The sequence below is a fragment of the Ochlerotatus camptorhynchus genome, unplaced genomic scaffold (assembly GCF_037179485.1).
Source record: "Ochlerotatus camptorhynchus isolate MF236.1 unplaced genomic scaffold, CSIRO-AGI_Acam_v1.1 ptg000180l, whole genome shotgun sequence".
Lineage (NCBI taxonomy): Eukaryota > Metazoa > Arthropoda > Insecta > Diptera > Culicidae > Ochlerotatus > Ochlerotatus camptorhynchus.
This window is the reverse complement of record NW_027040670.1, coordinates 780223-806429: the sequence shown is the minus strand read 5'-3', so window position 1 is coordinate 806429 and position 26207 is coordinate 780223. Positions and strand designations below refer to the sequence as shown.

Sequence of the window (26207 nt, the reverse complement as noted above, 5' to 3'; positions counted from 1 at the left end):
TATTAATTCAGCGGGTCACTCCATGGAAGATAGCGCAGTGCGTATCTGACGAATTTGCATTGAACAGCTTCGAATCGTCCACTCCATACTGCTTGGTAGGGATTCCAGACATTTGTCCCCTGTTCTGCCCCCGAGTAGCACACTTTCATCACAATAAGTTACAGCAACTTGTTTATGACTGTCGTATATAAGTTTCTACAATTGATTTGTGACAAGCGTGCTACTAGGGCCTTACGGCAAAGAGAAGGGAAGTTCAACTCATTAACTCAGTGAAAAGCATGTTACCGTAACACCGACAAGCCGACATGAATGACCATAGCAAAAACAATAATTTCTGACCAAAGCACACTACTGACATCTGGCTCCGTGTTCACGGGAAATATTTAGCTAAGCTATGAACCCGCATCTATTCTGGACAATTTGTTTTAATCTAGATAAAAAAATCCTATGGTTTTGACAGTTCGGATCACTGAACGTTTGAATTACGAAAATTACGATTTTCGGACATAAGTCAGAATTGTGTCATGTCGGTTCGTCGGTGACCGTAAGTCAAGGGGACGTTGGGCTAAAATTGAAAAATGTTTATTGATGCAAATATCTTTAATATACAGAAAATTATTACCAAAATGTGTTTCTTCAACTCCTGGAGAAAATTGTAGATAACATTAACCAGTTGTTTATTTAAAAAGTGCTGTATATTTACGTGTCATAAATAGTAGCCAAAACACGTTAAAAAAAAACACACAGTACATTGTGATCATAACCAAGCATACTCCTAATAGCTACGTTAAATTTATTTATTTTAAGATATTTTAACCAATTCAGAAAGATTATTTGAAAAAATGACCATAAATTTTATTAATAAATCACCAAGTCAAACACAGTACCGCTATAAAAAGTAATATGATCAAGTCTAAAGGAAACTTTGAAGTTGTAAGACTTTGAAAAATTTCCACGATCCCATTTTTGATAAATGCATCAAGATTATGGCCCCTGGAAAACAGTCAAGGCACTTGGAAATGGAAAAACTTACAGAAAAAAAGTGTTCTACAATCAGAATTAGAATTCACAAAGGGTCTAAGAATAATTGTAGGAAATTTTGAATACTATTTTCAATGTTCAAGAATTCTCTTAAATCAACAAAAAAAAATCCCATTTATTTTTTATCCGCTTTACTACCAATCCCCAAAGAGAAAAAAATAACTCAAAAACAGTAGGCTGTAGAGTTTTGACTTCTTCAAAAAAGTTGTTTATTTTGTCAAGGCAAACAACTTTACCCAAGATATAAAGTCTCCAAAACGTCAGCGAAATAAGTTAGATTGTGGCGCTATCTTTGCGGAAGAGTTTTGAATAATTTGTTTATGTCAATAAATGGTTCTTATTATGATGAGAAACTTTACGCAAGACACCAAGTCGCGGAAATGCTTCGTTTCAGAGTTATTAATTTTGCTCCGTTAGTTTGCATTTCTGGCCCAGTGTGCAGTGAAAAATATGTGTAGATTTTTTGACGTAGGATTACGTCTTTCGACAACATATTGGGCGTACAATTTTAAGAATCTATAATTAACCGCTTTGCGAAAAGTGGTCAGGTTTTGATCACATATATCTCTGTCAATAGCGGTTGGATTTTAATTCCAAACAAGCCAATCGATTAGAAATTCTGCTACGAATCTGCTAAATCGGACACTTTATTAATTTTAAATAGGTCACTATCGAATATTACACGAATTTCCAACTGTTGCAATGGTGATCAAAATTATCACCGTTTGCCTGCAAAAAGCGCTTTCCCTAACACAGATTTCAAAATCGAATTCCATCCGTTCTCACTGAACGGTGCTTATTCAATCAGCGTGTGTGGTGGTGTCCGGTCGGTCATCATCATCATCAGCAGCAGCAGCAGTACTTTCGGCGCGTGGCGTTGAACATTGTTCTCCAGTACACAACGTAATCGGAATCTATCTTCGTGAGTCGCTGTGAGCCATATATGCCAAGCGCGTCACCCTCGTTTCAAATAACATACAGCTCGTCAGCCTGTTGATTTGTGTTGAACACTCTAATAGCTCAGCATTACTCAACCATCACGACAAAACGGTCTTTTTGAGGACTATCAAAATTTTTATGAAGCGTATTTTTGGACTTTTGTCAAGGTTATCAAGCGGAATCAATCTAACATACCATGTATTTTTAAGGCAACATTGGGAATGTAATTTCAAAAACCAAGGTCGGTTGCGGCATGAATGTGGTCTGACTTTAATCCAGAGATGATGGATATTAGTTCTAAACAAGCCAATCAATTAGAAATTTTGCTGCGAATCTGCTTAAGGGGGTAGTACACTTTGAACGTCCAAAAAGTAAGGCATTTTCGTTAATTTTTTTAAGCAATAAAACACTCAGGGAAGGCAAATATATTATAACCCATTTATTAGTCATCCTTCGAACTACAATTTGTATTTTTTTGAACTCGATTGGCGTCTCCCCGTGGCCGGTGCACCAGGTCGCGCGGGCGTCCTCGCGCGGAAAACGGCGTGGGAAAATACTCCTTTCCATGTGATCCTGGAACATAAATCGAACAAAAATCCTGATTGGCAATGAAATTTGGGTTAAAAATACGTATTCTGATTTTTTTTTTTTAATATTTTTTTCAAAAGTTGTTGCCATTTTTTCACCCTAAACATGCTTACAAAATCGTGGATTAAAAATCCATATTTGACAAAATCGAAAATGTTGATACGTATTTCTTAGCAGAATTTAATTCTGAACAAGAAAACCTAGGCGATATCCAAATTTGATAATAACTGGTTAGAGTTATTTCCCACGCCAGTTTGAAAAACCCCGTTTCGAGATAAACGCGTTTAAAGATAAAATTGCTCTCTCAGCGCGCCGGTACATGTTTTAGGAAATCGCTTCGTAAAGCGGTAAGGAATATTCTGGCGGACTTGGAGTCTTTTTTTAAATTAAAGTATACATCCCAAGGAACATTTTAAACCATAAAAAAATCAAAGTGTACTCCTCCCTTAACTTCGTAAAGGTTTCTCCAGGACGCTAGAAAAAGCTAAAAAATCTCAAATTTATATGATTGATCGCGATTATCTCGCGATTGGATAAATTTTAGCTATAAACTCCTGCAATTAATTTTCGCTATTGAATAAACTAAAAATGCTGTGCGTTTGTCAATGCGTAATTTTGACATCAGAAAACGAGGCGTTTCCGTGATGGGAAAAGTGGTTTCCTTAACACAATCGCTGAATACTTATACCAAGCACTGAGCATGACAGACGCTACCTATCTTTATGCCTTTTGATGCAATTTTAAGCCCCTCATTAAGATAATTATGTATGCCAAAAAAATCTTGCCGAATTCTTTTAGTAGAAGGGGCTTAAAATTTGCAACAAAAAGCATAAACGTAGGTACCGTCTGGTATACTCAGATTTAGTGATTGATGTGTTTTCCCTAAGACATATTTCCTTTCCGCACCACTATCATCTCCAAGAACATCGAGGAAACATTTCCACAGCATTGTTCTAAACTGACTTCCTAGCTTGCAACCCATCGGACCACAAATGGCTGATAAAAGAGTTAACTAAAGAGCAAGAGCTTGTATTCAAGACATATCGTCCAGGATTGCCTTGTACTACATGGACATCGACAGAGCAACTCATAAATAGAACTCTCAAATTGCTTCCGAATTTCAACCTATCGAACTTTTTCACTGATATCGAGTTAAGAAATCAATTTAATATTTACTATTCTTTGCTGTGACATCGAAGCTACCTTTTGTAATCCTACGTCGAATCTATTGTCGTGTTGCTTGTGTACTACGTGTCTTGCATACAACCTCTTACTTTTTATTACCTAAATTTGTTACGAAATTAAATGACTTGAGCAACACAATTACATGGAGCTGTTAAAGTGAACAATCATCTAAGTCCTGAAATGCTTGGATAACAATAATGTGACACAGAATGCACGAAATTGCACTTTTTGTTACTGGGTGAAACTTTGTTATTAACGAAAAAATGAATGAGATTTTGACAAAGGTTTTTCTGAGGATCAAGTTCACCAGTGACTACGTGATAAACATTTTTTTCATTATCGCGCAAAAGTCTGTCCATGACAATGACAAACCTCAGCACTGATTCAGAAGTTTAGCTTTCGTTCCATTATTTACGAAATTTCCACAACGATTCAATGCTAACAATTTTCTCTAACCAATCTTTCCACTTAAACTAAACCATAATACAAGTTGAACACAATAACCTTAGGGACTACTTTTCAATCAAATAATAAAGCTGTGTATTCAAACTGCCGCGTGGATGCACTCACTCGGACAGCTATGCCAAGCGAAGCGGTACAAATTCCGCTCGTTAAAACAAACTTTTAATGTCAACCTGAATTCAATTATTGCATCGTCATTTTAATGCTCCACGATTTCCAATGTTCGTCACACTACACTGAACGAATTTGACATATTCCTGTTATGTGGAAGTCTAATAAATTTGCGCTATAAGATAATCCATTGAAAATGATATGATTGAAAATGTGTCAGGTAAATTCTATATGAATATCTGATACATTTACAATGCTGATAATTTGGTAACTTTTATATGATCGTCATATGATAAATGAAAATCGATTAAATTATAATAATTAACTGAAATGGATTTGAAACCCATAAGCATAAGCTATACTTTTCACCACAATATAATATATGTGTCATAAATCAATCGAAGTAAAGTTTATGTGAAAATAACATGAAATTTACTTCTTCTTCTGACACATATATTTAATCGATTTCTAAAAATAAATTCGAAAAATAAACATCAGGCAGTGGGAGCTTTCACAGTTGTGCCTTTTTTTTTATTGTAGCTGATTTGGGATTCGATCAAGATCTGTTGAGGTGTGATGCTTTCGGTGTCTGTGCTCGATTCCACTGGGCCACGGCTGACTTCAAGATTGAGCTCGTTCAAATAGCATGAAGTAAGAACAGCTCTCCCGACATGGAATGTAGTGCAACTTTATGCTCGTTTTGCTAGAGTGAAGACAAATAGCACTGACAAATTTATGTTCCGTTTCGGTGGTGTGGTTTGTTCAAATCTTTCTTAAAGCACCTGTGTGCAATAAATCAACGACTAAATTATATGATTTGATAGAACTGGCTCATGAAGTTCGAGTACTACTTAGGGCTGGAATCTGAATTAGCCGTGTAGAAGGCTTACAATTAGAATCATAGCAAAGTAAATATTACAGTAGAATCATTTTTTTTTCAATCTCAATACATTCTTTTCTGGAACCAATTATCATATGAATGAGTGTACGTTAACATCGTTGAAAATTGTTTCAATAATTTATAAAGAACAATCATGTAAGATGTATTTTATTGGGAGCGATATTCATCCCAGAAAAACATGCAAAAACAAATGCTTGCTGTTGGATTTCTTAAAAGGCATTTCTATATGACTATTTAATGATTGGGATAGATCTGTTTACAATCTTTAAACGTCAAAAATCAAAGCAAGCTATTACAATGAGATATACATGTTTTCCTATACTGCAAAGTTAAATGACAGTCCAATAGTTTCTACATGTCTATTTACACGCGACATATCAACAAACGTTAAAAATCAGTAAAAGCAACTCCAATAAAATATACATGATTATCTTATAAGATATATATTTTAGTGAGCAATATTCATCATGAAAACAGGTATATTTTACTGAATTTTCTCATAGTGCAAACTTATATGATTTTCCATTAGTTTCTAGATGTTTGTTCCCACCCATGACATATCAACAGTTTTTCACCATGAAATATATCAGACAATATTCATATACTTCTTACCTATCGCTAACCACGTTCGAAGCAAAGTATTATCAAGTACTAAGTATGTGAAATTACGATAGAAATCATTCCATATCGCAGTCATAGTTTTTAAGTGATAATCCAATGGAATCTATCAATCATCACATAGAATGAATAAATATGCTGACATTGCTATGTTATAAGATGGATCCAATAAACGGTACATGTCGATTTGTTTCAGTGTACTGACTGCAATCTGAGTTTCCATTTCTCCTCCCTGACAGATTCGTCCGTGAAGCGACCGGATTCAACGTGGACATGCGAATCGGCATCCACACCGGAAATGTCCTGTGCGGTGTGCTCGGATTGCGCAAGTGGCAGTTTGACGTGTGGAGCGACGATGTCACCCTGGCGAATCACATGGAGAGCGGAGGCGTGGCCGGGTAAGAAGTTATTATTTTTGTTTGTAGAATAGCAAAAAAAAAATCAAACGCATTCCCAGCCTCAAATGAGCGTTGCAAGTCATTATTTTCGTTATGTCACAGTGAGGATTATATTTTGCTTTTTTTTTTTCATCGTCCAACAAGACGTGTTCACATCACGAAGTCCACGCTGGATTATCTGGGCGATCGGTTCGAGGTGGAACCGGGTGGAGGAGCCGGCCGGGAGTCGTACCTGGCGGATCATAAAATTGAAACATACCTTATCGTGCCACCGAAGGTAAATTGACCCCATCTACTCTTTTCCGACTTATTCGTTGTTGTTCTTCTGTGTACGTGCCTGCTGAGTGTGAATGAATGTGCTCAAGAGGTGTGAAAGGTGTAGCTGGATAGGATGAGTGAGTGGGTTGGAAAAGGTTTTTTGTTTGTTTGGGTATAATCCTTCCCCATACGGGTTAAATATGGATGCTTCAGGGTTGTGTTCGTGGTTGGTGTTTATTGTGATATCAAACTGGGAGCATTCTGGCGAGAATTTCAAGTGATTTTTAAATTATTCGTGGCAGAGCTCCTAGATAAATTTGGGCAGAATTTCAATATTTTTCTGGGGTGACTTACACTGGAGTTCTAAGAAATGATAAGAATTTTAAATAGAATTGTAGACGAAAACTTAAGGTGACTTTAGGGAAGTCATAAAAGCAGTGCTGCGTGATCTGAGGATTTTCTTGATGAATGATTATTCATTGATTAGTTAATTTCAAAAAAAAATAATATAATGTGACGCATATGATTAAGATTAATGATTTACTTATGATTATTATCTCAAAAAGCATGAGTAGTAATCTATTGAAAATCCTAATCATTAATCATTAATAAATTTATGATTAATCATTAGCGATGTCTACGCTGAACTTTTTAACAGTTGTCTTAACTTACTAGGGATTCTACGATAAAAAGGTACTGACATCTGGATTTCACATGGTGCGGTAAGGATTGTAAGCGATCGTATTTGTGGAATTCTTGCCTTTTTCCGATGATTACCTTAATTGTACCCGTTTCGTGGAGTGGACTAGTCGTCTGAATCTGAATTATCATGTTTACAGAGCTTAATATGTTTTCATCTATTAATGAAAAAAATAGATGAAGAAAAATATAAATTTGATCCATTGTGTAAAAACGTCCCTCGTTTCATTTTGAGTGATAGTTGGCATACACAACTAAATCTGTTTGCAATTTTGTTATCAACATTGCTTGATTTATGCGATATTGCACTTAAATTTAACTCCACGTGAAGCCTCAAAAATCCAGCAATCTTGTACCGAGTAATGTTACATGTGGCTAAGCCGCCAATATTTTCTCGAGTTTTTTCAAAGACGTGTACAAGCACAACGCCTCATACCGTCTATGGACTTCATCTACTGAATTTAAACCTTTCACAAGACGATCTACTACGCGCACTGCTGTTCAACCGTTCATTAGATGAAAAACTACAAGGGATAGCCTTTTGGTCTTATATAATAAACGTTATTTGTTAACCACAGCAGGAGCTTGTGTTTTGTGTAGGAATAGGAATTTGAGCGGAGTTCTCTCTGTTTCTACTCTTTAGTATGACGCGCTTGGCATAGATGGCCCACAGTGACTCAAAAAGAGCTATTGATTCCGATCAATAGCGGTGTGGCTTCTTCGTCCTTCTATGGATGTTCATGTGGACTGCAGCTCGCTGCTTGCAGGCAGCCTTTCGTTGTGTACAGGAGAACACCTCCACACACCACGCGGTGATTGACAAACATCGTTTGTTGAGACCGGATGGAATTTAACTTTGAAATATGTTTTAGCGAAAACGCTTTTCGCAGGCAATCGAAGATAATTTTAATTGTCATAGCAACAGTTGCACATTCGTGTAATTTTCAATAGTGATGTTTTGAAATAATTAATTCTTAAACTTAATAGATCTGTTGAAATATTTCTTATCCATTTGTGATAAAATTATTGAAATTGGTCCAGGGGCAGCTTAGTTATTGACGTTCAAAATCTTTCATAATTTTGTAACATGTTTCATTTTCGGTTTTCACAAAGTGTACCCCCTTATAGAAATCACAGACGTAGTCCTACGTCAAAAACCTTTCCGAGTCTGTGGAAAACTACTTTCATGATCCTTGTTTACAAATCTGGAATCACGTGGAAAACTATCGTGGGATCTCGATTCTCTGCTGTCTAGGCAAGGCTCTCGAATCACTAGTTCATGGAGTGGTGCTGAATGCTGCTAAACCGATAATCTCCGAGTTGTTGGTTTCGTACCACATCGCTTCACCACGACTAACATGCTGTGCTATACGAGCGTGCTACTTCTTGAAATTGAGCAACGAAACCAAGTCAATTCAATCTACATCGACTTCTCAAAAGCGTTTTATACGGTTCCTCATGCATATGCTGTAAAGAAGCTTAAAGATTTAGCCTAAAACATATTAGATTTCCCGGTTGGATTATGGACTGGCTATCCTTTGTTCGGCTGACTTCCGCACGTTCCATTACCTTTGACATCCCAAGTAACAATTTTGGTTTTATGAAGGTTCTGTAGATTATGATTTTGACTTGTAGAAGGCTACCGTATGCGTGATAATGTTTGCACCATTCAGCAACGCCAACATTAAAAAAAAAATCTCAAAAATTTTAAACTATGTTAATCATCGATCGAGTTTCCACTTGCTGCAATAACGGCCTCCACACGCTTCCGGAATGCACGGCAGGTTCTAATAATGTAGTCTGGATCCATTTCTCTCCAGGTACGGGTCAATGTTTGTCTGAGGCTTGCTGTACTCGGGTGATGTTTAGAACAGGCCTTGGCCTTTATGACGCGCCATATTGAGTAATCCAGCGGATTAAGATCGGGGCTGGATGGTGGCCACATATTCTTCGCCCAGAACGGAAGATATTCCTGCAACCACTTCTGAGTGCGGTTCGAGATGTGGCACGGAGCCCCATCTTTTTGAAATACAACATTTGGCTTCGGACCGTACTGTTCTTTGATTCACGGAAGAACATACTTACTTAAAATGTAGATCTCCGTGTTGACTTTGTCGCCTTCTGGAATGAACACCGGGTCCATTTGTTTTGCCATCGGAGGCCACCAATCAAAACACCATAACGCTAGCAGGATGCTTGGTCAGATACCCGTTCTTGTGCTCGTCGGCCACGTCTTTTACCGAAAGAGAACTAATAAACCGGGCGGTTCTGGAATTTGATGCGGGATCGACGGTAAACATGCTCTCGTCGGTTAACAGGATTACCGGATTTTTTCGCTTAAGGAAGTTCAAGATTTTCTTGCATCGTTCGACTCGTAGCTCCCGGATGCGGTTGGTAATGATGTGAGTTTTTTTTTCGTGCCCTCGAATTAGCCCCGCAATCTTCCTTTACGATCTTCCGTGCCGTTAAGTCACTGATCCCGTGTTCCTTTGCCATTTTCCTTATTGAACGCACTGAATTCACCCGAATCTTCCTTTTGATAGCAGCAATAACCCTCGGAACCCGAGCTGACCTCGGACGACCTGTGGCCACCTTCGCGAATAGTTGTCCTTTCTTTTCTCGGTCTAAAACCCTTTTGACGGTCCACCGGGACACTCCCACGGTCTTTTTACGACATTGGCCACTTCGTCATGGTGCAACTGTCAAACTAAGTAAATCATTTTCTTTTATACACAGCCTACTACGGTATGAGCTATAGGTTACGTGCATGCAAAGAAAACCAAGGCATTGTATGCACAGGTGAAACGGGAGCGGTATACATAACACAAAATGTTACTTGAGATTCCATCTGGCGTTCCGCAAGGTAGTGTCCTCGGTCCTCTAAGCTTTGTACTCCTCATCAACGACATATGTCTTCGGATATCTTCTGGTAAGCTGCTTTATGCTGACGATCTGAAAATGTTCAGAGTCATCTCGTCTGCCTTGGACTGCCTGGTACTGCAGACTGACATTGATGAGCTTCTCCGCTAGTGCAAAGAAAATGGTTTGACTGTGAATATTAACAAATGCAAGGCCATTACATTCAAACAGCAAACTTCGTTTTAATGAGCATGTTGCTGTAGCAAATTTTGAAAGCTTTTTCCGCGCTTAGTTTTATTCGCCGTAATGCAAAACAGCTAACATGTACGCATTGATTGAAGTTGTTTTATTCCTGATGAATGTGGGCGTCTTAGTGAAGTACCGGTATAAATATAGAGAGAAAGATTAGCAATTTTCATTTAATTCCACTACCTTATTTGCTTATCCTTGACAGATACGCGTATTTCGTCTCCAATAAAGCAGACTTCTTCAGTGTCTTGTACTAATACTCGACTAAACTTACCAAATATATATTAACCTTGGTACTTTTTCACTTAGAAGCTAGGTAAACTTAAATCTAATCTCCTGTAGAAGCAGGTACTCGCTGATGTGTCCTAGATAGTAACTTGAAAAGTCATGTGCCCGTTTCCTTGATCCCTGTTGAGTAAAGTTGTATTCCGTTGTTTGTTGATCTCGAGGCTCTAATTCCATGGTGAAGATACGGTTCGTAAAATCGTATTTTTTAGTCTTATTAACCTCCGCTGTATGTTCTTTAATTCTAGTGAATACAGTTAATATACTTAATTACAATTAGTACATAGCATAGCATAGTATAGCATAAACCAGGTTGCACAATGTCGTAGGTGGTACGAGCTCCAAACTGTTGTTAAGAAGGAGACCCACTTTCATCCGTTGCTGTTAGATAGTAATTTGTGATTAATTACTACCTCGTAGATAAAGGATGTGTCTCCCTCTAACCGACCAGAGCTGTCCTGGCCACGGCCTTGCATCTGGTGGGGAAAGGGAAGGAATGTTAGTCCGACACTTACTTAAGAGAGATGCAGAGAACTCTACGACCCCGCATAAGTGTCACGGGAAGGGTGGATTTTTGTTAGTAGCGAGGGTAAGCCATAGGATACGCCCAGCCAGCGTTGCTGGCAATTGTTATATCAAGCATTTAATAAATAGAAGCTGTCCGTTGTTGCTGCCCATTACCTAACATATTATTCAAAGCAGTCTTCAGATTTTGGAATTAAGAAACGTTATCAGCTCGATGCTGTTGCTCCTTTGCGCCTGAAAATGTTTGCTGATATATGATACATATGCACAATTCATTCTGATCGATAGGAGGTTCTCATGTGTAAAAGGTTATTAACAGTATGTGGAATCGTAGATTAGAATGATGATTCACCCTTGGCCCTACTCTCACTGTCTGGCAGTGGCGTTATGGATAAAATCTGCCTGCAATCATTTCTTATGAATGCAAGAAACTTGAACCCGGGAGTTAGAAGGCGACAGCTCTACCGCAGCTACAATTGCCCATTTCAAGAACGCAAGCATTGCGAAGCTATTTTCACACATGATAAGACCCGCTCCAGTACATTATCTATGCAAATATACACCATTGATAATGTACTGAAACTTTCAATCAAGCAGTAGTGCAATACTTGGTTGACGCGTATTTAGTAAGTTTTGAAATTATCGTCTTGAATTAGATGGATATTTCCTATCGAGGACATAGGAACGAAAAGGTAAATAAACATATCTAAGCGTAACTACACGTAGGTTAGAACAGTCGGCACCACATGCAACGGATAAGTATTTGGAAATTTTCACTTAATGCACTTTTCAACATCACTTCGGAACTTTCAAATTAACATTTCTTAAAAATGAAATTGTAAATTTATAACATTTTCAATAGAACGAAAACGACGCAGCAAAACAAAAACACGTCATTTTCGCAGCGCGGCCTACTTTGATCAGAGCACTCAGTAACAATGTGTACAGCTTATTTTATATACATGCTTTACCTAAAACATTAACAGGGTATTTAGTGGATCCTAACAATGATTTTAACTGGTTATGTTTACTAGTGAAAACTGAAAATAATCCGAATTTATTTAACTATGATCTCAGCTTACAAGTAATATCTTGATCAAATGGAACGGACATTCGTAGGGTGCTGATGCTGCGGTGAGTGTTGTAAAAAATCTCCTTTGTAGAATTTTCGCTGTTTTATCGATGATTGCCTGGATTTGGTTTGTTTGTTAATTTATTTGATAAGGCTCAATCGAATTAACTTTACAGAGCTGAGGATTCTTGTTCACTTTACAATACATCTTAAAACTATAGTCAAAAGGTACAACACAATAAATACTTTATCTTCCGCTATCCAATAAGCCTCCTCCATCCGAACGGGAGCCGCTTCCAATGGTTTCATTGTATGGCAGTATCGCCAACAGGGGCAGAGCGCTTCTTATGAACGCAAAACGTGGTCAGCACTCATACACTCATCACGAAACGGTTGCTTTTCAAAGTCGACGACGCAACGACCGAAAGAACTGAATATGAATAATAATGAGGAGGGCCATGCAGTGGTTGCTGCCGAGTAAACAGACGATCGCGTTACACACATCAAGAGTGGCCTGCTTCTGTCGACTGCGGAGTGAACACTGCAGATTGCCTGGATTGTTCTCTCCTTGTATCCGTTGAGTCTCGCTGTTTCGAAGATGTACTGCAATTCCTTAACCTTTCCTGTTTTGCTGAGTGGAAGAGTCTGCATCCGATGAATGATGTTATGGAAGGCGGCCATTTTTTGCTGGAACGAATGGTTTGGTTATAGTCCTTTCTCCTTCAGGATTATCTCCAAGTTGGCCATGAAAAGTTCACACAGGAAGGGGGATAGGAGGCTTCCCATTGGGGCTCCTTTCGTCTGCTTGTAGAAGTTACCTCTGAAAGAGAAGTAGTTCTCTTCCATACAAAGGCGGGTCGGCTTAACCTTGTTTCTCCATGCTGCATCCTCTCGTTGTGTTAATAGCCAGTCCTTCAAATGGTTGATCATTTTATTTTATGCATTATTATGGAATACGCAGTCCTAGTTTGGACCCCGTATCGCAGATAATTCGTATCAAACGTGTGCAAACATTGTTTATACGCTTTGCACTTCGAAACCTTCCGTGGAACGATCTTGTACATCTCCCGTCCTATCAAGAACGCTACCGTTTAATAGACATGGAACTGCTCTCAGACAGGCGGAAGATGCTGCAACAACTAGTTATATTTAATATTTTAGAGAGTAATATCGATAGTGCCAACCTCCTACTGGAAATCGCGTTCAATGTACCTCAGCGTCAACTACAGAACTCTGATTTCATCGTTGTCTCCAGACACAGGACGTTCTATAGTCCAATAAGTTCTTGCATAAGGGCTTTCAATATTGCTAATAATTTGTTTGACTTCAGTAAGACGAAACAGTGTTTATTTTTAAGGCTTAAAAATTATATTTGAATATTCTGAGCGATCGTAACGAAGACCTAATAATAATAAATAAATAAATGGAATATCTTAAAAGTTTTAGTCAAATCTTGCGTTAATAACGTGTGCTCAGAAATTTACATGTATTCTTAAAACGGTTCAAGAGAAGTGTGCCAGTTATGGCCTAAATTAAGTTCAAAATAAGTTTTTCGATCTATGCTTTGGAGAACGTCCTGTACAAGAAATTTTGGTTTTGTTGAAAATTTCGAGGTTTTAGGCAGTAGGCCAATTAGAGGTCCGGTAGTGCCATAGTTGGTACACTCCCCATACTTAATTCAAATCAGACGCGACTTAGCTAAGTCCCTGCCCGTAGGTCACAGACCGTTGTGCAGATAAAAAAAACGGATTTTTGTTCGTGCAAAGCGAAAATAAAACCGTGTACCCTTGTATGCGAATTTCCTGTTGTTTTCTCGTGTCAGCTTTCACACCTCGCGATATTCCCCCAATGTGGTCGTCGTGTCAGCACATGCCAGGATGTACCGTTTCCTTTCTCTCATATCTTAAACACACCTGCTGCTTCTTCCACCCACATCACAACGACCATTTTCGACCATCATCAAACCCATCGGCATTTCAGGTACAATGTTTACCGCTTTTGATAATGTTGTTTGAGCGTTCATGGGGAAAATCATGATCACCCACGAAGCTCGGGTTCCATGCCACGGTGTACTAAACTTTACTTAGCCGGGTCGAGTCGTAGCAATTCGAAAAGCTCAACCCCTCCCAGATTCCAATATGTAACGCTGTACATTGCCATCATGAAGCCATATAATGGAAACAGATGCCACTGGTAGCAGCTCAAACTAAGAAAATATTATCTAGAATATAAGATTATGTTATTCGCAATTCTTTTGCGTACAGAATATTCAAATTTATGTGGGTGCCTGTTTGTGTATATTTGCACGTTCAGCAACGATGAAAAGGTTCAAGTCAAAATGGTTACCCTGCATGCATGTTCCACTCTTGCCAACGGCGACGAGCGAAAACAACGATTGCTTATCAAAATTGTTGGACTGATTGATATTGCTACTGTTGCTTGTTTTAGAACGTTCTCGTGAGCTGTTTCGAGCGTGTTACCACAAGACGGAGAAATAATGTTCAACGAAGTTGCTTTGATCACAAGTAACGCAGAAAGTAGGCAATCCTATGTAATGCATCGAAAGCCGCAGGAGCCTAATAGACAATAACTTAGGATAGACATCGTTCCCTATCAGGATGAAAGCCTATGTTTTATCGTAATTGGAATCGGAAGTCAAGCTTTAGAAAGAATATGTGCCTTGAGATTTTCACTTAATGATCGTCTAGTTTATTGCGGTGAATCCTTGTGAGACCAATTTACAGCAATTCTCTTTTTTATATCATTTCAATGAAATGGAGCGAACTGAATTATCTAGTCGTCCCAGTAGCGGAAGTAATGCCCAAATCTCCAACCAATGGCTATAAGCCTAGTAGCTCAAAGCAATAAACCAAAAATTTTAATTAAACTTTTCTCACCCGGTCGCCAGCCATCCTTAGGGGGCAAGTAGCATTTCCGCATGCTAAACGTCGAAAATTATGTAAATGAAAGCAACGGGATTTTAGAACCTTCCAGCGCCACCAGTTGATTGCTTTCGCTTACTTTGTGGTTTTTGACTAAATCCCAGGAGAGTTCTGCGCTCGCTGTTTGGCCCATAATTAACCTTCATCCTTCGTCGCCGTCATCGTCATTTTCGTTCTTGTAATCATGCAAAAAAATAGAAGAATCTGCAAGAACAATACCCAGGAGCAAGAAAAATTAATTACCTCGCCCAAATCGCTACTTGACATTCGTGAATTTGCAAGTTTGACAGCGGAAAGCAGAAGTTGAAAGTGTTTGAAATTGAGTTAGTTGAATGCCCGAACCCCTTCAGGTATTTGTTTTTTTCTTTTAAAGTTGGGAAACTTTTGGTTCTGTTCTGTGACGATTGAATATAAGCATGCTTTAAAAAATCCAATGAATGAAATCACTTTTAAAAGCACAGGTTCCCTGTAAATATTCCGAATATCATAAACAAACAACCCTAAAACACCACATCTTCCCTACCAAAACAAATCTAATCAATTCCAATCTTGATTTATTCTCCTTCGACAAAAAATAAAACATAGAAACCATCAGCGAACGATCCTCCGAAGCCGTCGCCCTCATCAAACATGCACACCCCGTCGCCCACGGCCACCACCGCCACTATTCAAATAACCGAACCGGATTCGACCGAAACCTTCATACTGGGTGAACCACCAAAGACTCCCAAAACGCCAAGAACACCTAAAACACCAGAAGATGTGCGCCGTTCGCACGCATCCATCTCATCCGGCGTCATCCACGAAGAACAAGAACGACTGCTTCCGCAGCAGCCTCCGATGAGCCCGCTGCCACCGCCGTCACCCTTGCTTCTCATCAAACAGACCAGCATCACCATCACAGCAGAGACAATCAACGAGGAAACGACTGAAAATGGCGACGACAGTGACCAGGAAATGTGTAAAAAGTCCTGCCTCACGCTGCCCGTTGAACCCATCACCACCAATGGACATCTACCGGAGCGTGTTGGCAGCCGGAAGCTGTCCGTGCAAGGTAAGAGTAAAATACGGTTGGTGGTAGAACTTTGAATTAAACATAAGTAATCGTTCTAGCAAATTTGAAACGAAAAAGCGTGTATTTTCCAAGCGTAAAAGGTTCTAAGATAAATTGTCAAATTGCATATAAAAATACTTTTTTGAATTTTGGACCAACAAGCTGTAGTTCCATTTTCAAGGAAGAGTTGTTGAGCCAGGGAATGTTGAAAAGGTGGAGATAGATTCGCTTTACTGGTTGGATTTCGGTAGCCAAGTCCGGTCCAATAGTTCAGGATCTGTAATCATGTAATCTGTTGGAGATTTTGATTCACCTATAGAGAATTGATTGTACCTGCCGAAGGAAGACAGTTTGTTAAAATATTCGGCCTGCATATTCGCGAAGACTATTTCGTTGACCTATTGGGCGAATTCGTAATTCCTGCTTTTGACGCTTAGGACGTTAACCCCAACAAGCTCATTGTGTTTACCACAGCAAATTACTCACTATGTCGAAACTTACCATCGGGCTGTCCAAGATAAACACCCTCTTCCCGCTGATGTATGTATATGGCCGCCGTCGTTGAGGAGGATAAACGACAAACAGTTGGATGATTGGGAGCAATATCGAACATTTATGGAATATAGCTTTGATACAAAAAATCCTTTGCAAACCAAAGATGAAACTGATTATGCTCTTGTACTTATGCCTCAGTACCAAAATGCGAGGTTAAATTCGATTCAATTATAATAGACGATGATCTTCAGCTCTTGATCCGTCTGAAAAAATGTCCGTATGAGGCAATAGCAAAGATCACGCGATCCTGCCATGAAAGTTATCTGGTGGGATTTGCAAAAACAAATTTAAAAGCGATTCTCTGCCCCGAGGATCAAAAATTTTGAAAATAATGTTTTGAAATTAGACCCGAGTTCCAAACCCTTTTGAAAACTCACAAAGCCTATTCCAGCGCTTATATAAGATAGTAAAGTTTTGATCACAAATTCGGAAATAGCTCAGAAACTTGCTAAGCAATTCGAGAGTTCCCATTATTTCAGTTTGGGTTTTACTAGTGCTATTGAGAATCAGGTTGCTTGGGATTATCTGAATATTTTCTCAAGGGAAATGTGTTTGATTTCTTGGGACTGATTTGGACAAATTAAGATCTGTATCTAAAAAAAATCAAAACGTGAAAGCTCCGCGTGATGATGAAATTGTTTATGGCCTTATCAAAAAACTCCCAGGGCTTACCTTGTCTTTCTTGGTGAAATTATTTAACAGATGTTTTCATTTGGCATACTTTCCTAATAAAAGTTGTTCCAATGTCGTCAGTAAGGATTTTTACGTCGGAAGTCTCAGCTCAGATTCACGAACTTCGGTTTAGTGGAGGCTTGACAATAGCTTAAATGCCATTAACATAATGGCAATAATCGAAGATATTAAAAGTTAAGGTTCAACATTTGTTTAACAAATTTAAATGCATACAATTTAAATTATTAGCAAAATCAGGAAATTATTTCAATTACTTGTGGATAGTTCTTTTCATTCTAGATTATATATCACACAAAATTAATAAAAAAAACTACATTTATAAAAATAAATAAGATTGCAGACAATGAAAAAAAAATAAACATAACTTAAATGTATGATAATGAATTTATTTCAGAATATTGAATAGTTTATTTTTTAACAGAAATGCTGGGTATATTAAAAAAAAAAAAAGATCTACTAATGTTTTATGCTTTTTACATGTGATTACTTATTTGTCGAAGCAACATTTGACGAGAACAGGTTTCGAAATAGAGGAGTGCTACATTTTGAATAAACTGGTAATAAATATGTCAAATCAAAATAAATCTAGTTCTAGAAGTCGACAATATCTAATTTATCGCAAATTTTACAATGTCTTAGATACACAAATTTGCAAAAAAAAATAAAGTTTGGAAAAAATTTCCAGGCCTAGCTGCCCTGTGCACCATCATAACAGTCCCATTATTAATTTTGCCGAAAATGAGTTATACATTCGAATCGATCGTAAAGTACCATCACCCAACAAACATTGAAAGTTTTTTTTTTATTATTGTTATTTATTTATTTGATAACTTTACAGAGGTGATGATTCTTAATCACTTGACACAACATCGTAAAACAAAGGTACTGTTCGCGTAACGAACTATTGCCGACCACCGAAGGGGTTTCTTCACTGCTGTTAGGCAGTCACCGAAAAATGCCTTTTACTGCCACCGCACGGCAACGTTCACGACCAAGCCCTTTGTCGTGGGGAACTAGTACTATTCTCACTTGAGAGATAGTACACCAAGGAGACGGTGATATCATAGAGGTAACTCTAAGACTAGAAGGTCCCGAAGAAATGTGCTCAACTTTTTGGCTCAGCTGTGGTACTCTCTTTGGTCCCAAGCTAATCGATTCACCCCTCGAAACATAGGAAAATCCACTAACCCCTTATTTTATCTGTCAAGCTTTCATAGCGAATCAAAACAAACATTGTGTAGTACTAGAATTTCGACTAGAATGGGGTACGTTAATCGTTTACTTGGGACCAATAGGCTAGTCAAGTAGTGAGCCAATTTAAAATCGTTAGTTTCGTATTGATTGTTGGTGATATGATTGACACAGAGATACCGACCGCACGTCCGTTTCGTAGAAATTGTTACTATCAACTATTGTTTGGGGTTATTTACAATATGTATACTGGGGGGTTTGAGTTGGATCTTCTGTTCGGTCCACGATCGGTTATAGGCGAGCGTTGGACAGAGGCTATTTGGGCATGCGGTCTCTTGTTACCTACTCTCTCGCCTATGTGTAGGGTATTGTGTGGTAGGTTTACGGTAGGGTCAGTCTATCTGGTTTTGCTCCATCTCCCACATTCCGGCCACCTCGAAACACGGAGGTGTTTCAATCATCAACCACGAATTCACAGGTGCAGATGATGATCGGTCCGGGGTAGATCCTCGCCATCTACCGGGAACAAAAAAGAAGACCAGGTAGATTGAATGACTCGACTTGATAGGAATGGAACCGCAATTACCTGAATGCAGAACGGGTGTGCTTCGAACAAGTTCTCCCTTTCAGGTTGCTCTACCTGGAACACTGATGACTTCAGATGCTTGGGTTCGGTAATGGTAACAGCGCTAGCTTGGCCATAGCTCGTACGATGTCCTTCCCTGGTGAAGTCCGTAGAGTCACAACTCGAACAACACCATCCTTCCCCGGATGCAGCTTGATGATCTTACCGAGCGGCCAATTTGCAGGCGGGACATTATCCTCTTTGATGACGACAATTCGACCGACCTCAACGGTAACCGGTGGTTTGCATCCTTTGGTAACCCGTGATTGCAGTTGCTGCAAGTACTCAGGATACCAGCGAGCCCAAATGTTTTGAAGGGGCTTCTGAGTCTGCTCGTACTCGTACTGAAAGGAACTCCACGCAGATCAGCTTCTGGAACATGTTGGAACCGACGAGAAAATGTCCCGGTGTCAGGATCTCCAGATCAGACGGCTCACTTGAAATTGGCGTGAGCGGCCGGGAATTCAGGCACATCTCGACCTGGGCCAACAGCGTGACCATTTGTTCGTAGGCGATGTTGGTGTTGCCTACAGTTTTCAGGAGATGCTTTTTCGTAGATTTCACCGCAGCCTCCCACAGACCTCCAAAGTGTGGTGCTCGTGGTGGAATGAACTTCCAACGGATTTCATTCTCGGAACACCAGTTGAAGATCCTGTCACGATCAGCTTGGTCCGTCTTAAGCATCCGATAGATTATTATTATTATTATTTAGCTTTATTTAGGAGGCTTTCAGCCGTAGGCTGGTTCGCCTCCATCATCCGATAGATGCGGTTGAGTGCGTTCGACGCACCCTTGAATGTAGTAGCGTTATCCGAGTGCAATTCTGCGATCCTTCCTCTGCGGGAAACCACTCGACGAAGAGCTGCTAGGAATGCCGCTGTGGTAAGGTCACTCACTAGCTCGATGTGTACAGCCTTCGTTGCGAAACAGACGAATACTGCTACGTACGCCTTCGTTGGTGAACGATTACGGACAGTTGACTTGATGAAGAACGGTCCGCAGTAGTCCACTCCGCAGATAAAAAAAGAGGGGAGTTGGTGAGACTCGGGATGCCGGTAGATCTGCTGTGCTCTGCTGAACTAGTGTGGGTTTGCTACGAAAGCAAGTGTGGCAATGGTGGAAGACAGATTTTGATATATTTCTACCACCCAGAATCCAGAATTTCTGGTGGAGAGTTGCTAGCAGGAGTTGCGGCCCTGCGTTCAGTAGCTTTAAGTGAAAGAAACTAGTCAGCAGAGTCGATAGCGGATGTCTGGCAGATAGCACGACGTGGTGTTTGACGTAGTCGGAGAGCGCTGCGTTTCGTAACCGGCCACCGACACGAAGAATATCGTCCTGGTCGATGGATGGACTCGGCAACTCTTTCCCCGTTGGCTAAATCGGCAATTTCTTCGGGAAACGATTGCTGTTGTGCCAGACGACAGAGCCGAAGTTCAGCACGTTGAAGCTCTACGGTGGTCAGTGGAGGAATAGGCTGGTTTTCAATGCTGAGGGTGGTGTACTTTACCGGATCACAAAGGCGCAGCGATGCACGTTCTCGTAAAGAACGAACGTAGCGTAAGCAGACATCTGTAACACGACGAAGCTTGGAGAAACCAGAGTAACGAGCAAACAAATCATCGCAGAAGTCCACCTGAACAACGGTCATCGCAACGAGTGTTGCCTTACGAACTTCTTGATCAGTCGCTCCCGTTTCTTCTTCGGATGGAATTGGTTTCGGCCAGCCTTCCGGAGCACGTGACAGCCACTCAGAACCGTTCCACCAGCGCTTTCATTGCAGAATATCCACTTGATTCAGTCCAGCAGGGTTCTCGATGCCAGCAATGTATTTCCAGTAGTTCACGTCGCTTGCGTGCTGGATTTGCGCTACTCGATTCGCTACGAATGCCTTCCAACGGCTAGGCGATGATTGTAACCATTGGAGAACGGTGGTAGAATCCGTCCAGAAGAAAGCAGTGGCAGATATCTTCAGGGCAACATTCACCTTCTTGTAGAGTTGCGAGTTCTAGCCGGGCTATCGAATGCCGACTGGATAATGGCGCAACCTTGGATTTGGCCGTCCGAAGTTGAATCGAAACACCGTCCCTAGTTTCGGCCCACACGTAACAGCAGGTCCCATACGCTCCCTTGGAGGCGTCGGCGAAGAAGTGAAGCTGAATGCTAATAGCGTTAGGCAGTGAGACGAATCGTGGAACACGAACTTCACTCAATAAATGGAGAGTAGCATGGAAATCCTTCCATTCTTCTTGCAGCTTGCAGTATCCCATTTGCAATCTTCACCATTCTGCTTCAAGGCCCACAAACGCTGCATGAACAGTTTGGCGACAACGATCGTAGGACCCACGAGACCAAGCGGGTCGAAGATTTGAGCGATGTAAGACATCACCTTACGCTTCGTCAGGATCGCAGCAGGAAGTGGTAGCTGGACTTTGAACCGAAGTACATCGTTCGATGGTTCCCAGACGAGACCGAGAAATGAAACTGCTGGCTCATCTTGTAGGTCGTGTAGAGGTTTAAGAGGAACGTCCTGGAGAACCTCAGGAATATTTGATGCCCACTTCTAGATTGGAAATCCAGCAGCACTGAGCATCTCTGTTACCTGCTTGCGAAGCTGGATGGCAGATTCTACCTCGTCGGCACCAGACAGAAAATCGTCGACGTAGAAATCGTGGATGACCGCTTCTACAGCAGCTGAATTTATCTAGAGCGATTTGTTGCAGAGTCCTCGTGGCCAAGAACGGAGCAGACGCAGTACCGTAGGTGACTGTCTGCAGTTCGTAGGTGGAAATCGGATCGGTGGGGCTCTTCCTGAAGCGGATTGGTAGGAATCTTCGGTCGCTGGCGAAATGAAGCATTTGGCGATACATTTTCTACACGTCGGCAGCCATAGCAACGAAGCTAATGCGAAACCTCAGCACCAGTGCTAGAAGATCTTCCTGAACGACTGGACCAACCAATAACGTGTCGTTCAGTGAATATCCCGACGACGTCTTGCACGACGCTTCCAATACGACCCTGACCTTCGTTGTTGTACTGGACTCCTTGAAGTCAGCGTGGTGCGGGATGTAGCAATGAGGAATGTCATCGTCTAGCGGTTCGTCAAGCTTCTTCATGTGTCCTAATTCGAGGTACTCGTCAATGAAGCGGTGGTATGCATCCTTGGCAGCAGGATTTTCGATGCTTCGAAGACGACGATCTGCGATTTCCCGGGAGCTTCCTAGGACAACTTCGGGATTTTCAGTTCGAGGAAGACTGGCGATGTACCTCCCAGATGGATCACGAGTAGTGGTCGCTGTGTAGTGTCGCTCACAGCGATTTTCTTCCACAGATAGGACCATCGAAGATGGTTTCGATTTCCCAGAACTTCAGGAGTGCGGTTTCTAGAGGATCGTCCTTTGTCGAAAGATTGCAGATCCGAGGAATGCATTTTGACTGACTGGATGCAGTCCCAGCGACAGCCCATCCGAATGGTATTTCAGTCAACCATGGAAGATCATTTCCTTATGACATCTTCCGACCAGTATGGAGTTCCCAGAAGGCTTCACTGCCGATGACGAGGTCTATCCTTCCAAAATTTAAATACATTTGGTTCACGGGAACCCCTCACTCAAAGGACTTGAATTTTGTATGGGGAAAATCGACAGAATGTATGGAGGAACGAGTCACTTTCACATTTGCGGCTCTAGGTGGTGCTATAGTTAGTCGATTTAATTCGTGTACAAAATGTAGAACCCTTGACCTTTGGAAATATCTTGGCTGAAGACCGGATAAACACCACCTGCTTTACTTTTGGGGAGGGCCTAACGCGCTTGGTGAAGTTTTTATTTTTGCGAACAGGCATACGAATAGCATTATTTGCATGGGTATAACTTTTTTGTTTCACTATGAATTGGCTGAAATTTTCACAGTGAGTAGAAAAATATTCTAAATTATGGTCTACTGAATGTTGGAACAGATTATCCAAGTGGTTCCGGTTTTATTCCGGCTTTTCGAGAGGCTATTTAGGGGAGCAAAGGTACAAGTGGTGATTTTTGATATATTAACTGGTCATTGGCTCCGAACGTTAACCAGATGATCCACCAGAAGCTTCGTAACATCTGTTAAATTGATTACTGTGTAAATTTTATCAAATCAGGCTTTGATTTGTTCTGATACTATATGGAATGTAGTAAATGGTCAATTTTGATGTATTAGCCAGTCATTGGTTCTAAGTGGCCCACCGAAAGATTCGGAACATCCGTAATATTTATTGCTTCGTAAATTTGATCAAAGTAGTTCTTGATTTGAACATCTCTGCTGATCTGTGATCGACCCCGAGAGCCTTATTAGATTGTATACTTCGAATAGCTGCTTCTATCTCCTGCATCGCACCCTAGGCGGATTATGCTGAGATATTGATGGCTGGTTGGTTACCGAAATTGTTCGAAGTGTTCAAACCAACGCTTCAACGGCTATCTCCCCTTTGTCAGCCAGGAAGTCCAGCCCATTTACTCACTCGTCTACAAGAGCGCTTTACTTCATACTCTAAAGCCATGTTCAGTTGACGGGCTTCGTTCTTGGCTCATATGGTTCTCGCCTGCTGTCTCATGGCTTTTGCTTCTTTTCGCTACTTCCTCCATGTTACATCCATTATCCACTCTTTCCTCTGAGTGCCGCAACTCACCCAGGCTACATTGATCTAGGTCAAAATAATTTCTACTATTTTTTCGCAATGCCTTGAACTTTCAAAAACTATAACTCGGGCAGTCAGTCCGCATCGTGCTCTCTTGCCGTTCGGATCTATTTGCTTTTTGCTGAAGGAAGTGTTACAGCTAGCTAAAGTTACAACAAATTTAAACAACACTTGTCAGCGCTCAATATACCTGTATATTGATGTTCTACCTTGTTCGACTCTTATTCCTCTTCGATCCTTGTTTGGACCCTACCCGAAGTAATCCTGCTTTGATATCCATTTGGAAAATTCCTCTTCGATGCTTCAGATTCTTATAATAATCTGCTTGGAGGTCAATTTGGGTAAACGTTTTACTGCCGCCATGGTGCCTAAGCGCAAAAGAAACGGGCAATCTCTTGATCTTCCTTCTGATGAAATTAATTTGAGCAATCAATTTGATTTGCTCACGAATGATGTGAATGATCCAGCATCCAGGAAAAATTCTAATAAACTTTCCCGGCTTACTGCTACGAAAGAAAAGTTCCCCCCTATTGTGATAACTAGTTTCGATGTCCATGCTCTTCGCACGGAACTTTTGAACTTCGTGAAATTCAAGTTTTCACTGCAAGTTGGCCGTCGGTGTGAATGTCGTGTATTGGCTGAAACCTTGGACGGATTCAAACGTCTTCTCAGGTGTATTATTGAGAAGCAGCACCATTTGTTTTACTTACGACACCAAAACTGAACGTGTGTTCATGGTTGTCTTGAAAGTTCTGCTTAGTGGTGTATTCCTGGATCAGATCAAAGATGAACTGGCAAAATTACTTGCATTTGTAAAATTAAATCCCGCCCTGGCGATTCCCGATTTCTAATTATTTTTATTTAGTTCACTTCAAGTCTAGTGAGCTAAACAACCTTAAGGCCTTAGAAAAATCTAGCCTTATGCTCCATGTCCGAGTGAAGTGAGAACACTTCAGAAAGACTGGAGGAAATTTCCAAAACCTCACCCAGTGCCGTAAGTGCCACGGATGGGATCAAGGAAAAAAATTGCTACATGCCAACTGAATGCATACTTTATGGTGATTCCTCTCACGCAAAGGACGACTGTCCTACGAAGGAAGATTCGAAGAAATGTATATGTTCAAATTGTGGTGAAAACCATGAATGCAATTTTTGGGAATGTAAGACTCGCAAAGCGATCCTAAAATCTCGTTCCAAGCGACAGGTAAGAATCGCTCCACGTTCTCGACAGGTACAAATTATTCTGCTGTTTACAACGGTCAACGAGGAACAAATTCTACATTAGTACCCGTAAGTACAAATATAACCCCAGCTTCAAATTCTTCACCTATACCTGCTCCCCTCGCTGCTAACAATGTTCAGCGAGTAAATGGTAAAATGCTATCCTATGCTGCTATTTCAGCTGGTACAAATTAAAATACTGGCCAACATAATTCTAACCGAAATTTAGACATTTTTGACTAAGGAAGCATTACTGCTCCTAAACTCCTCATTAATTGAAATTATTACTGATATGCTAATTCTTCTATTGATTTGGTCTTAACTGATGCATGCCAACTTTGTAGCCAATTGGTTACCCATGCTGACTTCGGTTCTGATCACCTTCCAGTAACGTTTGAAATATCCCAAGAAATAATTTCTAATTCCAACAGTTCTACTTTCAATTACCATAGAGCTGATTGGGAGCAATATCGAACATTTATGGAATATAACTTCGATCCAAACATTCCTTTGCAAATCAAAAAATAAATTAATTATCCTATTGAACCTGACTACTTCAATAGTTTAAGCAAGAGCAGCCTCAGTACCAAATTGCGAGGTAAATTCGATTCAATTATAATAGACGATGATCTTCAGCTTTTGATCCGTCTGAAAAATGTCCATAGGAGGCAATATCGAAGAACACGCGATCCTGCCATAAAAGTTAACTGACAGGATTTGTAAAAATAAATTAAAAAGCGATTCTCTGTCCTGGGGAACATAACTTTTGAACTCAGCTCACAAAAAATTTGTAAAACCTCAAAAGCCTTTTCCAGCGTTTAAAGAAGATGGTAAAATTTTGATCACAAATTCGAAAAAGCTAAGAAACTTGTTAAGCAATTCGAGAGCTACCATAATTTCTGTTTGGGTTTTACTAGTCTTATTTAGAATCAGATTTCTCGGAATTATCTGAATATTTTGTCTCGGGATTTTTTTTTTAATTAAAATCTATTACTAATTAAAAATGGAAATATGAAACCTCCAGGTGATGATGGAATTTTCTATATCCTCATCAAAAACTACCA

General features: G+C 40.2%; 1 protein-coding gene across 4 annotated transcripts in view; it reads left to right on the top strand.

Annotated features, from left to right (window-relative positions):
- Adcy2 (adenylate cyclase type 2 Ac76E) overlaps positions 1 to 26207 on the top strand; it is a 196995-nt gene that overhangs the window by 146754 nt on the left and 24034 nt on the right. For all 4 annotated transcript variants that reach the window (XM_065222882.1, XM_065222881.1, XM_065222880.1 and 1 more), the window contains 3 exons: positions 6085 to 6243; positions 6388 to 6520; positions 15718 to 16186. In XM_065222882.1, the coding sequence (XP_065078954.1) occupies positions 6085 to 6243; positions 6388 to 6520; positions 15718 to 16186 (761 nt within the window). The remainder of the gene's footprint in view (positions 1 to 6084; positions 6244 to 6387; positions 6521 to 15717; positions 16187 to 26207) is intronic.